The 14,961-nt window shown below is 40.6% G+C and overlaps 1 protein-coding gene across 1 annotated transcript; it reads right to left on the bottom strand.

Moving 5' to 3' along the window:
• Nucleotides 1-7,654: 7,654 nt before the first annotated feature.
• LOC148020536 (uncharacterized) lies at nucleotides 7,655-8,533 on the bottom strand. Its single transcript, XM_087699383.1, has 2 exons — nucleotides 8,237-8,533; nucleotides 7,655-8,167 (listed from the first exon to the last, which is right to left on the bottom strand). Exons 1-2 carry the CDS (start codon nucleotides 8,531-8,533, stop codon nucleotides 7,655-7,657), a joined length of 810 nt encoding a protein of 269 aa, XP_087555509.1.
• Between the last annotated feature and the right edge of the window lie 6,428 nt (nucleotides 8,534-14,961).

Here is a 14,961-nt window from a genome sequence, read left to right as displayed (position 1 = left end):
CACCTTATGCCATATTCACCTCTTCACAAACGTTCATCCATGCATCTTTGTGCAAACTTCATAAATAACAATGTTGCTAGAGAATCTACCCACCAACTAATAAGCATAGTTGGACCCTACAAGTAGCAATGTTTTTATTACTCTTGTCGAGGGAATCTATTCAATGAGAGCTTTTTGCTATGTGTTGTAATACCATACATAGATGGTAGACACCATCATAATCATTATTTTTATAGGGTGTGTTGATCAATACAAGCATGCAAGCATAGAGAGAGAGAGAGAGAGAGAGAGAGAGAGAGAGAGAGAGGAGAAATATTGATTCTATCATTGCAAACATCTGCTGATCCATAGAACTCTCTCTGTCAGCACTTTTATTTCCTAGAACCCAAAAAATTTGTGAAAAGTGTTTTAGCATCAATGTAACCAAGCTTGGGGTCCCACAAGTACAACAAATATAAATGGGATTTGGAAGATGTTGAAGATAAACCATCTATCTTAGCTTCAAACCCAACCACACTTCATGAAAGAAACCAATAGCTTTCGAGTGCTTCTCATTAGTCTCACCTAGTTGACTTTAACAGTCTCAAAAGCATCGAGAGGATTTGCTTTTAAAAAAGATTTACCTTTTCTCCATCCCCAAGGCAAGCTCTCCCAAAGAACTTGGAATTCCTAGATGTATTGTCAAATACTAGGAGTTTCTTAACAACTACCATTGATTTAGTAGATTCTGAAAGCCATGATATAGATCCTCTACCCATTGGATCTTTTACAATCTTCCCTTGTGATTTGAGGTATTGTTGTACACAAGTTTATTATGAGTGCAACATTCCATTGATTAAACCTCTTGCTAGGATCATGTGGCTATAGTGTAACGCACATTGAATCGACCCTCTTCTTGCATCCAACCACGTATTTCAAAACAGAAAATGCTTTCTCCTTTCGAGGCTTGATGTGTTACGAACTGTAGCAAATCCTTTAATAGGGGACGGGCGGTGCTCTTGGACTGCCTCCCAAAAGTATACGAACGAGTGAACCGTCTCCCAAAAGTGCGGCTTTCACACCATCCAGACAACGTTTAATCTTATCAAGAAATAGTGACATCGCATGTCTTCCGTCGATTGGTGAGTGGTAAACCGTGCGTGACTATCTCCCCAGAGGTTGTGACAACGCTCCAACCAACCTTTTCACCGATAGAGAGAAGTGTAAGTCAATTCTATGAGCCAAATTTCTGTTCCTGCATTACGCAATGGCATACTTGGTTCGCCAAACATCGTAAAACACAAACACATGGATGACTACACCATCAATGGACCATAAGATCGTAATGAGGCTCAATTCAGAAAGGCGACTGTCAATGCCTTCAAACATTGCAAGCGAGGTTTCTGAGATCTTTTAATTAATCCGAGTAAGCCTTTGCAAACAAGCTCTGAAGAGATGGCAAGCCATGCTTATGGAAGACGAAGAAATTGTGCTAGCCTTATTTACCGAAACTCGTCTTTCATAAATGCGAATATTGCTGGCGCGAATCAAGTGATGAGAGTCCTTCTTGGGTACAAATGTTCAAGGCTAGGAGCGATCTATCTGAGTAGGTTGGTTCCCCTTTCAAGAGGTCTAACATCAGCATAGAGAATCCAAATCCATCAGCAAATCATTCCTAGGCATCAAAGTCCTCTCAACATATCACTACTTCTCTAAACAGCTGATTGACTTTTCTTTGACTAGGAGGATTACAGGTATTGGTGGCCCACACAGTAGGATCACTTCAAGAACAATTATGGTGATAGCATCAACTCCAATCACCATGTTCTCTTGGGCGATCACTTCCTTTTTGGTGTAGCCTCCAGAAAGCACCTCACCCCTTATATAGATGGGGCTAGCTCAGCGTTGAGGGGGTGATGATGGAAGTGATCGAGCGGAAGTGAAGAAGCTGTATTGAATGGTGGGCTTGACTTGCTATTGCTGTCCACTGTCCTCGAGCACATGTATGACATCTGACAAGGTTAAAGTAGGAGGATGGTGCATGCCACTATCCAACATGGCTACATGAAAGCCTGCAATTGGCTACAGCAACAAGAAGCTTTGCTAGTCAAAATATAGCAAGTCGAAGCGAACTGGGTGCGAATGCAGGGAATTCAGCAGGAAAGCAAGTGCTGCCTGATCAGGCAAGCACTGACCCTTGTTGGCCTGCTGACCCCGTTCATGCCTGCATGCAAGGGCAAAGGGTAGGTGAAGAGCAGCAGCCGATGCAGGATGCTGAGCCCAAGGCTCAAGAGACTGATGAGGGGCAGGCAAAAGAGAAAGCAGTGGATGTCAAGGCTGTGGCAAAAGTCTTTTTTGCAGATATGTAGAAAATCAACAATGCTAAGAAGCAGGCTATGGCGGTTGTGGGCAAGAAGGTTCGTAAGGCAAATATTACAGTTTCTTTGGAATCTATCTACGGGCTTCTTTCCCTATCTTATGGAGAGTGTCCCCTCAGATGAAGAGTCTAGCCGGTGATTCATCTCGACGTACCAAGCACATTGCTCACTGCTGAACAGTTTTACCAACTTTTGGTGGGCGCTCAACAAGAGGTGAGCCAACTTTTCACCTAATGAGATTTTGTTATCAAAATGTTTGAATCACCTTTCCAAACCTGCATCCTATTCTAGAGATAAAGATAAGAGTATTGCTTCAACCTTGGGGAAGGCGCTCTATGTTCCTCCTTTGCCTTCTAATCCCAAAGGTGAGTGATGTGCATGTGTCCTTTGGGATTGATGAATTAAGCCTCTAGAGGCATTGAAGCTACAAGACACTAGGGGATTTGAGGTGGTCAATGAAGTTGAAGTCTCACAATTTCATAACACATGCTATCATTGGCATGAAACAAACCATTTCACAAGAGCCTGCTTGAAGAAGGTTTCAAAGGAGGAAAAGCATGAGGGAAGCACCCCTCAAAAATCTATAAATGGTGAAATTGAGGTCTTGAAGAAGCAAAATAGTATTGAAGACTCCATTTGGAAGTAGCAAATGGTTTCTCAAGAATCAATAGGTAATCCTGAAGGTAGCAAAGCAAATTTATTGGACAACAAAGCCAAGTAAGCAAGTCTTATAGTTGAATGCAAGAAATTATAAAATCAAGAAGGGCATGAAAGGAAGGATGGTTAGTCTCTTGGAGATAGAGAAAATAAGAAGCCCAAGTATCTAGAGGAAAAAACTTCTCTTAAGAAGTTCTTGAGAAGAAGCAAAATGGTCTTGAGGACTCCATTTGGAAGTACCAAATGGTTTTTCAAGAATCAATAGGTAATGTTGAAAGTAGCAAAGCTAATTTATTGGACAACAAAGCCAAGTAAGCAAGTCTTAAAGTTGAAGGCAAGAAATTATAAAATCAAGAAGGGCATGAAAGGGAGGATGGTTAGTCTCTTGGAGATAGAGAAAATAAGAAGCCCAAGCCTCCACATGAAATTTTTTTAATTAAGAAGTTATCAATCTATGCGGCTCGCTAGGAGATTTGGACTCAATGGTATACAGTTCTTGCTTAATAGAAGTACTAGAAGACTAATGCTAGTTAGCTGGAACATTAGAGGTTATTCTTCCAAAGAGAAACACCAAGCATCCCAGCAATTAATCAAATGTAGAAAACTTTGTAATGCTTTTTAGGAAATCATGATGAGTGCTAGCTTCCAATTATCATACAATGGATGTTAGTGCACACATGAGGGAAAGAGGGTACACTTACCTAAGCAAAACTTGCATTATAGTCGAAGTTGATCTTCCAAGAAGAATTCAACAATGTAATAGCCATATGGATAAGTGCATGGTAAGGAGCTGCATGTAATTTTTGTATATACCTTGAATTCTTTGAGTGGCTAAGTGGAATGTTGGCAATGGATAACAAGCAAGTTGCAACACCTAGTGGTTATTTTGTGTGTGGTGACTAGAGAATATGATGTTTGATCCAAGAGACAAATCACATGGGTCTAGTGGATTGATTGAAGACAAGAGGAACGTATGGGGCAAACATTCACCATTAGGAGTGCCCTCAATGATCTAATTACTTTGATTGGACAAGATAATCATCAATTTACATGGCATAATAAACACTATGGAGATGCATGGAGAGTCACAATGTTGAACATGGCGTACACGTGCAAATGCAAAGTGGATATCACATTATCTCTAGTACTTAATACTTGGAGAATATCAAGTATCAAATGATGTTCCTATTTTATATACTTTAGGATGGTATGTCTAAGAGAGACCACACACACAATTTTAAGTTTCATACATCCTTTTTGCAAGATAAGAAATTTGTCAAAAAGCCTGTTTTTGTTTATAAAGAAACTTCTTCCCCCAACTAGGGCCCCCTAAAAAGTGGGAAGTTGGCATTTAAGCCATCATAGATCCCAACAAGAAGCATGGGTGGCAATGGGTAGTGGTGCAGTTCAACAATTTAGAAGTTGTATTGTTGACTCTCTTCTTCTGAGTCTTGAGGATACTTATCTTCTTTGCCTATTGCAAAACACTAAAAATTATAGTATAGAGTTTTAGTTGCAAACATACAATTGAAAGCTAAAAATATGATGATTGATGAATCCTTGCACCGAATCTTCTTTCAAGCCCAAAAAGCTAGGAAAAGGAGAGACACTATTGTTCTTATTGAAGGTGAAAACGGTATACAACTAAAGAACGAGCACATGGTTGGTATTCAATCAAAGATGATGGAAGGATATGAAGCTAGGCTCACTACATTATTGGGCCTCATGAAGGCTTATGTGACTTGGGAGATTTCTCTCGCTATTTGAAGGCCCTTTAGTAAAGTAGAGTTACATTGTGTCTAAGGGAGGATAAAAAAATCAAAGTCCCCCTGATGTGGGCAAGATTGCCTTCGAGGAAATAGAAGCTCTTTGGGATGTTTGCAATTCTAATTTATATCATATGCTTAGAAGTATCATGGCCAAGGGAGTTATGCGTACTAGAGGGTTTAATTAAACTAATCCCTAAAGGTGAGACACGTGAATCTCCAAGTCACTATAGAGCTCTCACTATGTTGAATATGGCATATAAAATCTATTCCAAAGAAATGGCAATGAGAATAAAGTACATTCTACCCAGAAGGTTATATTCAACTCAATATGGTATTCTACACATGGAAAACTCATGAAGATATCCTCAATTTATTGGTTTGCATTTATCACACTATGGAGCTTTAGGAAAGCTAATGGCTCCTACCTTGATAAGGTCTACGATAGAGTTAGCTGGCACTTTGTAACAAGCGTGCTTAAATGGTGTGGATTTGGTAGTGCATTTTACAAGATGGTTAGTGCCATGTTTAGTAAGGCATATGCAGCAATTTGCATCAATGGATATCATACCCATTCCTTTACTTTAAAATGGTCCATTAGATGGGGCTAAGCTTTAGTCCCACTTTTATTTTCTCTTACAACTCAACATGTACTTGATCACTTATATTTTAAAGTTCTCAACACAATCTTATTCAAAGTCTTCCCCTACCCAATGGGAAGATGTTCACCACTCAGATGTTTGCTTATCATAATCCAAATAACACTGCAATAGAGCAAGCCTCTTTACATGAATTATTGTCTATTTATAATGAGTTAGTGCTTTATCATCTCCAATTATTAGCAAGGATAAGATTGAGATCATCTTGTTGGATTGGAATGATGACATAGGAGAGATTGCCTCTCTAGTACTCAAAATCATGAGCAAAGATCATAGATTTTTGCCTCTTGTGGGAGCCCTTAGGCATTGGGATTACAATGAGGGATCAATTTGATTGGCTCATGGAAAGGTTCCAACTAAAGCTTCGAAAATGTTCAAAAAGTTCAACTCGCCTTTTAAGGGAAAAGGTGGCTTCCATATCATTACTTGGGACCAAATGATTCAACCAAAGAACGTTGGTGGATTAGGACTAGTGTTGCTTTAGTTGAAGGTGGCCAAACTCATTTACAAACTATTGAAATGGATTGATGAGCCACAGTCATGGTACACATCAATAATAAAGCATCGGATCAGGAATTTTGTCTTAGTAGGTGAGAGAGGGATTGGGTTTGACAATTGGGACACACTACTATGCAACGACAAGATAAGCACTAAAGCATTCTAGGTAGCCCCAAAACTTGTGGACTATTGGAGAGTGATCACTGACATGCTTAAATGGAGTGGTGACCCAAATTGATGTTTTAATGCCTCACTAGACCAACTTATTTGGCTCAATGCCAAGAATTTCTATTGTGGCTTTTGACCTATCATGATGGAGTTAATTAAGTCAAAGAAGATTTTTGACAAGGGTCTTCAAAGGTGGAGGGATGTTTGGGACTCGCCAAAGCTCCAACTATACAGTATTGATAATTTAGCACAATGGCATGGCGTGAATGAGAAGAAGCAATGGCTCACTAAAATATTTATTAAGAAAAAAAAAGAGGAATGAACTATTGCATTGCATTCTAAAGGTGATGAGATACTTTAGCACTTTTGTGCCACATGAAGCAATGGAGCTAGTGCATTTAAAAGACATAGAGATAGATCTCTTTGAGACCAATAATACCGATTGAGAAGAATAAGGAGACATGGAAATCTTACCAGCATCAATTATGTCCTTCAATTTGAACCTAATGCTCTAGAGAGTTCTTAGTACTAGGAGGGTTCTGATGAAATATCTTATTCAATTCATGCAAGTTGCACCGTTGTGCCTTTTTTGGTGAAGAAGATGAAAAAATCAAGCACTTGTTTTGGGATTGCTAATCAATGAATAAGTGTTGGAATTATGTTATGATTTTCATGGATAAAGCTGGATTGCACAAAAGAAACAACTGGAAGCAAGCGTTATTTGGAGATAAAGGCAGCTTCAATGATTCCTCTTATCAAATGTGGGTTATTATCATAGCAATTCTCATTACATCAAATTGGTTGTGAAAAAATGCAAAACTTTTTGGTATAACCAACAATTAAATTGGTGTCTTAGGTTTTATTAAAGAGCATTTGTACTCATAAATAATGGTTATCTTTGGTTTATTGGGTAGAAAAGCCTCCACCTTTAAAGTCGAAAAATTATATGCATGTTAAGTCGACTGCATCTTTAGAGATGTACATATTATTACAATGTAATGTTCTACATCTCTCTATTATTGCACAATTTAAATTTTTATTTTGTGAACCTTATCACGAAAATTGTTGTTAAAAGGAGGAGATAATGTCATGGACCCAAGAGACCTAGTATCATCTTGAAATTTGAGAAGATTCCAAGAACATTCTAGATAAATTTTTTGAAGGTTCTAAAAGGGTACTTGCATCAATGCTTATATCAACATTTCTTATGCCATTCCTTATATCAACAATGCTTATGTCATCATCTAAAAGCTTCCCCCCCTTAACCTCCTCAACTCTATTATAAATAGGGATCTTGGGCTACAAGGGCTTTAGTCTTCCCAACACTAATTGTGGGGCTCATGTGAGATACCCACTCAAATCCTGTAATGCATGGAAGCCCTCTCTCTGGGCTCTCATGTGTCTCTGTGAGGCATATAACATCATGGTCGGGTAAAATCTCCTCAAGTCTGTCCGGTCGTGACCATAGGGAGCCGTTGCAGTTCCAAACTGCCACACGTATCGGGGTCTCCTGTACAGTCCTCTGCCCCGTCTCATAGGCCACGCCCCCCTATTTGGTGGGGTGTCCATCTATAAAAATCCGGCCATCTCGATAGAAGGCCTTACGGCCTTCTCTACGTGCTTGGAGTATCTGTGGCATGCATGCTCGTCTGTGTGCAATCTGCATCTGAGTCAGGTCCTCATCCATGAAGATGGGAGCCCCAGTCATCCCTCGGAGCGAAATCCGCTTCCAAAAGAAAGCGGCTCTGTCCTCCGGTGTGCTCATATGTAATATCAGAGCTCTGACCCTGGTAGTATCTCGTCCTGCACGCCATGCTTGAGTAAAGGGCATGCTCGTGCACCCTAGTCGGGTGCATAGCCCGCGTGCATCCTCCTCCGGAGAGGCCCCTTCGGGGAGCCCGGTAATACGCACGTTCAATCTACGTGCATTCCTGAGCCTCTCCTCCTCTAAGGTCTCCTGAACCCGGACTACCTTCTCCTTTTTATTTTCTTCCTGTACCTCCTTCTTAATGTTCTTCTTCACTACCTCAATCCACCCCTCCTTATTCCCTTCTAATTCTTCCTTCATGTTTGCTTTGATTTTTTCCTCCCATCCCTCTCTTGAAGCCTCAACTTCGGTTTTAATGCATACCTGGAGGTCCTCTCGGCATTCCTTCGTGATAGCCTCTCGGAGGTCCGCTTTGAAATCTGCGTCCTCTCTTGCCTCCCGTAGATGTGACACTTCCGTTTGTAGCTTGTCCAGGTCGGTTTTGAGATCCCTCTTCTCTTCCGTGAGTGTCTTCACCATCTCCTCCAGTCGCCAGATCCTCTCATGGAGCCGGCGGGTTTCTTGGTTCAAGGCATTATCCGCATCCTTCTTGAAATCTTTCTTCGCCTCCTTGATAGCCTGGCTGATTAGGAGCTCCACATTATGGAGCTCGAGTGGCATGTCGCCTCATGGGGAAAAAGCCCCCTCCTGGTTCGAGGATCGTGGAGATTTTGCGGGATTAGGGGGACTGTGGCAGTGGGTCTGTGGGGGGTTGCGAGCAGAGCAGGCGCAGGGGGGCAAGGGTCATAGGCAAAGAGAGAGAGAGAGAGAGAGAGAGAGAGAGAGAGAGAGAGAGAGAGAGAGAGAGAGAGAGAGAGAGAGAGAGAGAGAGAGAGAGAGAGAGAGAGAGAGAGAGAGAGAGAGAGAGAGAGAGAGAGAGAGAAAGAGAGAGAGACATCTTGAGACGTATCCCTGGGCTGTCAATGGCGTGGGCTGGGCAGTGGGAACTGAGTCCGCATGCTCAGTGCAAGGGTCATAGGCAGAGAGAGAGAGAGAGAGAGAGAGAGAGAGAGAGAGAGAGAGAGAGAGAGAGAGAGAGAGAGAGAGAGAGAGAGAGAGAGAGAGAGAGAGAGAGAGAGAGAGAGAGAGAGAGAGAGAGAGAGAGAGAGAGAGAGAGAGAGAGAGAGAGAGAGAGAGAGAGAGAGAGAGAGAGAGAGAGAGAGAGAGAGAGAGAGAGAGAGAGAGAAAGAGAGAGAGGGGGACAAGTTGAAAATAGGAAAAGAGAGCAAGAAGAGTAAGAACGAAGAAGTCAAACTTTTAGCAAAGAACAAAGCAACCAACATAGGGAAAAGAGGAATAGAGAGGAGAGTGAGAAAAGTTCACTTACCTTGAGCTTTGATGATGAAGACCCCCCAAGGAATGAGCAACATCCCATGCTGCCAAGAAAAGAGTAAGAAATAATAAAAATTATATAGAGGCAAAGATGAAGACACTTAGAATATTCAAATGACCATTTTATAGCCATTTGCTGAGCAAAGACAGGAAATCGACCACACATGTATTCAACAACTTTGAGTAATTTTGGTAGAGAAGGCGAAAGGTAGGCCAAGATAGGAAAAATATAAGGTTGTTGAGAGCTTGCAAAGCCTTGACCCAAAAGTGCTTTAGCACTAGTATATAAGATATAGGGCTTGCAGAATAAAATCACCAATTTGGAGAAGATCAAAACTACTGAAGAAGCCACACCTACTTTGTAAGCTGACATGCTATGTTAGGCAAAGTCCACCTCAGGTTCACAAGAACATGCCATGATACTAGGTGTAGTAGGGAACCTAGAAGCCCTATAAATGTTATGTGAGGAACTTAGAAGGGATAAAATGGAAATGCTTCAAGGTAAATAGGGAAGCCCATGGATCCGATCAAAGATTACGACTTAGTTAAAGACCTAGACATCTTCAAATCAAATGTAGCATTCCAATGATTTTGTTGATACTGTCCCCCAGTTGTCGAAAGAGATCTAAAAGCATACTGACAAGAATAGCGGCGTAAGAATTGCTTCCAGAATTGCCATTGAGTCCAATAAAGCCATAGAGCTTGTGAAAGAAGTGGATGTGGCTAACAGCTTCCTGGATCTTGATACCCCAGAGATTGGCATTTGGATTGAAGGATGCTTTATAGTGGATGCATTGATTGATGGAGGCTCATCAATGAACATAATGATGGATGTGACAATGAAGGATCCAGGCCTGCAAGGCATGTAGCCTACACAATGGCTTATTAGACTAGCAAACCACAACAGAATTAAGCCTTTGGGCATTCTCCCATATGCGAAGACAACTCTCACAAGATGAGACTATTGGCTAACCTATCTGGTGGTGAAACCAAATTTCTATGGAACTTCATATCCTCTATTGCTAGGAAGACCATGGCTTTTTGAAGTAAGAGCATGAATAGATTGGTTCAAGGGAATCCTAACCCTAGGCAAAGGACCCAACAAGGTGGCAATAAAGTTGTATGTCTTGCAAAAAGGTAATGGATCCACCTCTATTGAAGTCTTAATCGACTCCTCCAACGAAGTAACAAATGGTACATCAACAAATGAAGAAGCTGTCAAACAAGTATTTCCCACAAAAAATAGAGGCATAGTCCTTGATAGTGGGCATTGTAAGCCATCTTAAAAAATAAGCAAAGTCCTTGTCGATGGGATGAATACCTACTACCTACACCAGGAATGACTTCGAAAATTACCTTTGAGAGCAAGATAGAGGCATACATGTACTGTTCTCCATGTTACATGACCATAGCAGAGCTAGAGACAGAAGTAGAGATAGAGACAAACATAGAAGTAGAGCCAAAGGCAAAAGCAAAAGTAAAGGATACAATAGAGAGTTTATTTTTCTTATACAATGCCCCTATAGAGGCCGAGACAGAGTCTTTCGAAGACAAGGATGAAGGTCAGGATGAAGATAATGAAAGCAACATGGAAGAAGCTATACAATCAAAGGAGAATACTAATAATGAGGATGAGGTTCTAGAAGCAATTGAAGCTGAAGATTCCATGATGTTAGACAAAATTACTCTAGTACCCTTTAGATTGGTTAATGAGTCACAACTTTTAGCAGTGTCTCTTGTCGCCCTAATTTCCCAGTCTCAAGAAAGAATAATGATGATTTCCCTAGCCAACAAACACCAGTCCTGTAACCCAAACAAAATATAGATGATTCTTGTCATGTGACATTCCTTGAGGTCTCCTCAGAAGATGAGTCCTTGATGCATCTGTAGAAGGGTTAAGTGCAATCTTGTGCTAAAAAGGCTCCTCGAAGTTAGATCAACCTATCTACTATGCAAGCCGAAAAGTCATCACTGACAGATAAAGAAACTACATAGTGGGATGGAGTTAGAGTGCCTAGCAATGGTGTTTGCCTTGGAGAAATTCTGATACTACCTGCTATTGATGCATTTCAAGTTTAATGTGAACCATGAGGCACTGTCCTTCTTGATAAATAAGGCAGATGTAAAAGGCTAAATGATGAGGTGGCTCCTTCTATTCTAGGAGTTTGATTTTGAAGTGGTTACCAAACCTGGTCACTCCCATATCTTAGTGACTGATCATATGTCATGTATCCCTCAGAGCAATGAAGAGGTGCAGGATGATCTAGTGATGCTTCCTTATTTTTAGTTGAAACTGTAACTCCCTAGTATGAAGACATAGCCAACCTCTTGGCAACTCAATAGTATCCTCCTCACATCTCTAGCAATGAGAAGAAGAAGCTTTTGTTGGAATCAACCCCCTACACCCTATTAGGAAGTGCTTTATATAAGAAAGGCAAAGATGAAATGCTGGAGAGATGTATTGCAAGAGATGAGATTGGGATAGTGCTAAAGCATCCCATGATGAGCCTTGTGGAGGATACTTTGCAAGAGAAGCAACAATCAGAAAAGCTTAATACTGGTGGCCTACATTACACAAAGATGCCTACAACTACTGCAAATGTTGTTGTTGTGTGCCTTTTGGGAAAAAGGTGGGGTGGAGTACATGGTTGATTATGTGCCTCTTTCTCTGCTTTCTTCCAAGATTCACATATTCTCCTTTTTGGATGGTGCCAATCTTTCTCTCTCCTCTCTCCTTTGTCTTTTGTGCAGAAACTCCTCTTTTTCCTTTTGCTATTTCTTTTGTGCATAATGGTTGAAGCTATGGATGAAGATGATGAAGATAACGAATTTGTTCATTATTAAGAGAGAGATTTATGGTTTCTTTTTAGTTTTGAGATCAATATTAGAGCCATACAGATAGATTTTATGTGCTTTGTCCTTGATTTTGTGGTTGTTTCTATCATGGGAGGGTTGCTTTCATTTTGGTGCACAGTCGAGGAAGAAGCTGATCTCAACAACTATTTGATTGAGATTATACATTAACAAGCAATACTAATGCAGCCTTGGAATGAGAAGTCGGTGGAGAAGAAAGTAGACGAAAAAGGAGGAATATCCCTCTATAGATCATAGTGCAAGAATCAATCTAAAGCCTTGCAGATCAAAGATTGTTTATGAAGGGAGGCGATGGTTCGAGTGTTGGAGAGAGAAACTCATAAGAGGGCAAGAGATATCTTGTCAAATGTACAAGGCAAGATGGCTAGGGTTTTTCCATTATAAACAAAAGGAAGGTTTGCACGCACATTCTAGATCTTGGATAGAATCCACGAGATTAAATGTTGTGTGGAAATAAGAAAAAGAAGAAGAGGAGGAACGTTTGCATCCTCCTACCATAACTGGCTATTTCTCAGCAGATTTGATGGAAGAAGAAGAAAATGATTTTAGTTTTTTGGAGGTGGAGGAGGCACGTTTTTTTTTTTGAAGAAGAAAATTATTCTTAGTTCTTTGTCACCATGTATTATCATCCCAAGAAGGTTGCTGCAAATGAAGACCTCATCTTCAAGCAACACCAATATGAGAATTCCATGTAAGATAAGATCAATTTCATCCACAAATATGAGAGCCTCATGCACTATTCCCAATTTAAGAGGTTAAATGAAACCCGAACTAACCATCGCTCCCTCACTAAGAAATTGGAGGCCATCTGAGCATGACAAGAGCAAACACTCTTTGAACGCTGATAGAAGCTCCACCATCTCCTCAAAGATGAAGATAGCATGCTCCATGCTGAGATGTTGATCAGGAGCATGAAACTTCTTGAAAGAAGAGCATAGCTCAAAGCCCAGGCATGGAATTACAACATTGAGAGACAATAAAAGATAAGAGAATGAGAATCTCTGGCAACAGCAGTAGCAGTAGGAGGGTTTTACTCCTAATTATGCTTATCTCCTTCCTCACATCGATCATCACACCACAATAGCTTTCAATTGTAACTCAATAGAAGAGATGGCCATCTCCTTTAGAGAACTCTTAGGTGATTTGAGCTATAGGGATGATGTCCTGACAGGTGAGATAGGGCGGACTTGGATCTAGCCACCGTTCCCTCTAGGACCGAAGATGGAGTTTTACTAGAGACACTTCCTACATCTCTCTAAGTATGGATTTATTGTTCAACCACACAATATATGGACACACACCTCTCCCACAATATGTGGGTTGTTATTGGACAGATGCAAATCTCCTCCCATCAGTTGAGGATAGAGACATATAAATGAATATATATTCTAGTGATTGATAAGGTATGCCAGGTTTGTTGGCAAAGAGTGTGAGATGGAGGAGTACTACATATGCAGATGTACTGTGTATTATGACATATGAGGAAGGTATCATTTCCTTTTTCTCATGGCTTTTGGACCTCTTTGTTGTGTCATGGAGTATGAGGAGCAAAGATGTCTAGGGATTTTCCTCTTGGAGCTTTCAAGACATCGCATAACACTACTACAAGACAAGAGACTAGCTTGCCCGGAGGACCCGAGTAGAGAGTAGTGACATATTTCTTTCATAGATCACATGCACTACTAGCTCAGCAAAAACATAGATCCATCTTGCTAGACTACTTGTCCTCCATGCCATAGAGTCACACTAGATAAGGCCATTGCACTTTGTCGAGGCACAGCGACCTCGACCATGCAATCGATGAGATTGAGGGCTCCATACTATAGTCATATTAGAGCCATCATTATGAGATACAGGAGACTCACCCTTTGATACATTAGTAGGGCCGGCCCTAGATCACATCCTGGTTGGGATCATGTGTTGATCTTAAGATTTAAAGAGGAGCTACTATAGTAAGACACTTTATACATTTAGTTTTTTAGACATAGAGATCTTTAGATGTTAGCATTATCCTAGGATGCATTTTTCTTTCACTTTTCTGATGAGATGGCATTGGATAGAGATGTACTTTGGTTTTATCTCATGGGCCACTATGGCCTTTTGTAGAAGTTAATATATGTTTCTTCCTTTCTTTCTCTCTCTCTCTCCTCTCCTCTCTCTCTCTTCCCTTTTCCAACCTTCTAATCTTTCAACACTTTGTCAATCTCAACCAACTATGTGAAAGCATTTCAAACAAAATGGATGTGTAAGACACTATGAAGTATTATACAATTGCCATATTATCGCTTAACTGTCTAGAAGCTAGCAGCCATTATGTTAATGTGAGATGGGCATATCATGTTGATTGAAGATGATACATTGTTACTAGTGACGTAGATGTATTGACAAAGGGTGGCAAGTTTGGGCCCACCTGCTAGCAAGTTTTGACAAGGAGCCATAGTTGCAATGGATCATTGTGTTGAAAGAAGAAGGGCAACCATTGGAGATGATAAGAAGGAGACCTATTGTATTTGAAGTTGGTAGCTCAATGTTTGATTAGATGGAAACTTAATTTTCAAGAGCAAGGCTTTTTACTATCTTAGAACCACAATTCTAAGGTCAATTTATAGGTTACTTAGCTCTCTCTAACTCATTTCTCCTCTATAGAAGAAACTCTCTCCCTCTACATGTGCCTTTATAGCACGTGCATTTGTGGAGGATCTTGCACTAAAGTCAAGCTTCCAAGTTTCAAGTGGCTAGATCATGCTTGCCACAATGCAATAATGGATGCAACAAGATGAGGCTATCACTCAAAGACATCAAATTTTATGATCCTCTACATAATATGTGAATGCTAACAATAG

Source organism: Lygodium microphyllum, chromosome 18, assembly GCF_053477565.2.
Source record: "Lygodium microphyllum isolate KBCC chromosome 18, Lygodium_microphyllum_v1.1.10, whole genome shotgun sequence".
Lineage (NCBI taxonomy): Eukaryota > Viridiplantae > Streptophyta > Polypodiopsida > Schizaeales > Lygodiaceae > Lygodium > Lygodium microphyllum.
The sequence above is the reverse complement of the archived record's forward strand: the minus strand, read 5'-3'. Positions and strand labels throughout refer to the sequence as shown.

What these genes read in the sequence shown, in the direction of transcription:
- LOC148020536 (XM_087699383.1), bottom strand. Translation starts at nt 8,533, where the DNA reads ATGCCACTCGAGCTCCATAATGTGGAGCTCCTAATCAGCCAGGCTATC. An exon ending in AATGCCGAGAGGACCTCCAG is followed by an intron (nt 8,168 to 8,236) that starts GTATGCATTAAA and finishes GCAAACATGAAG; the next exon opens with GAAGAATTAGAAGGGAATAA.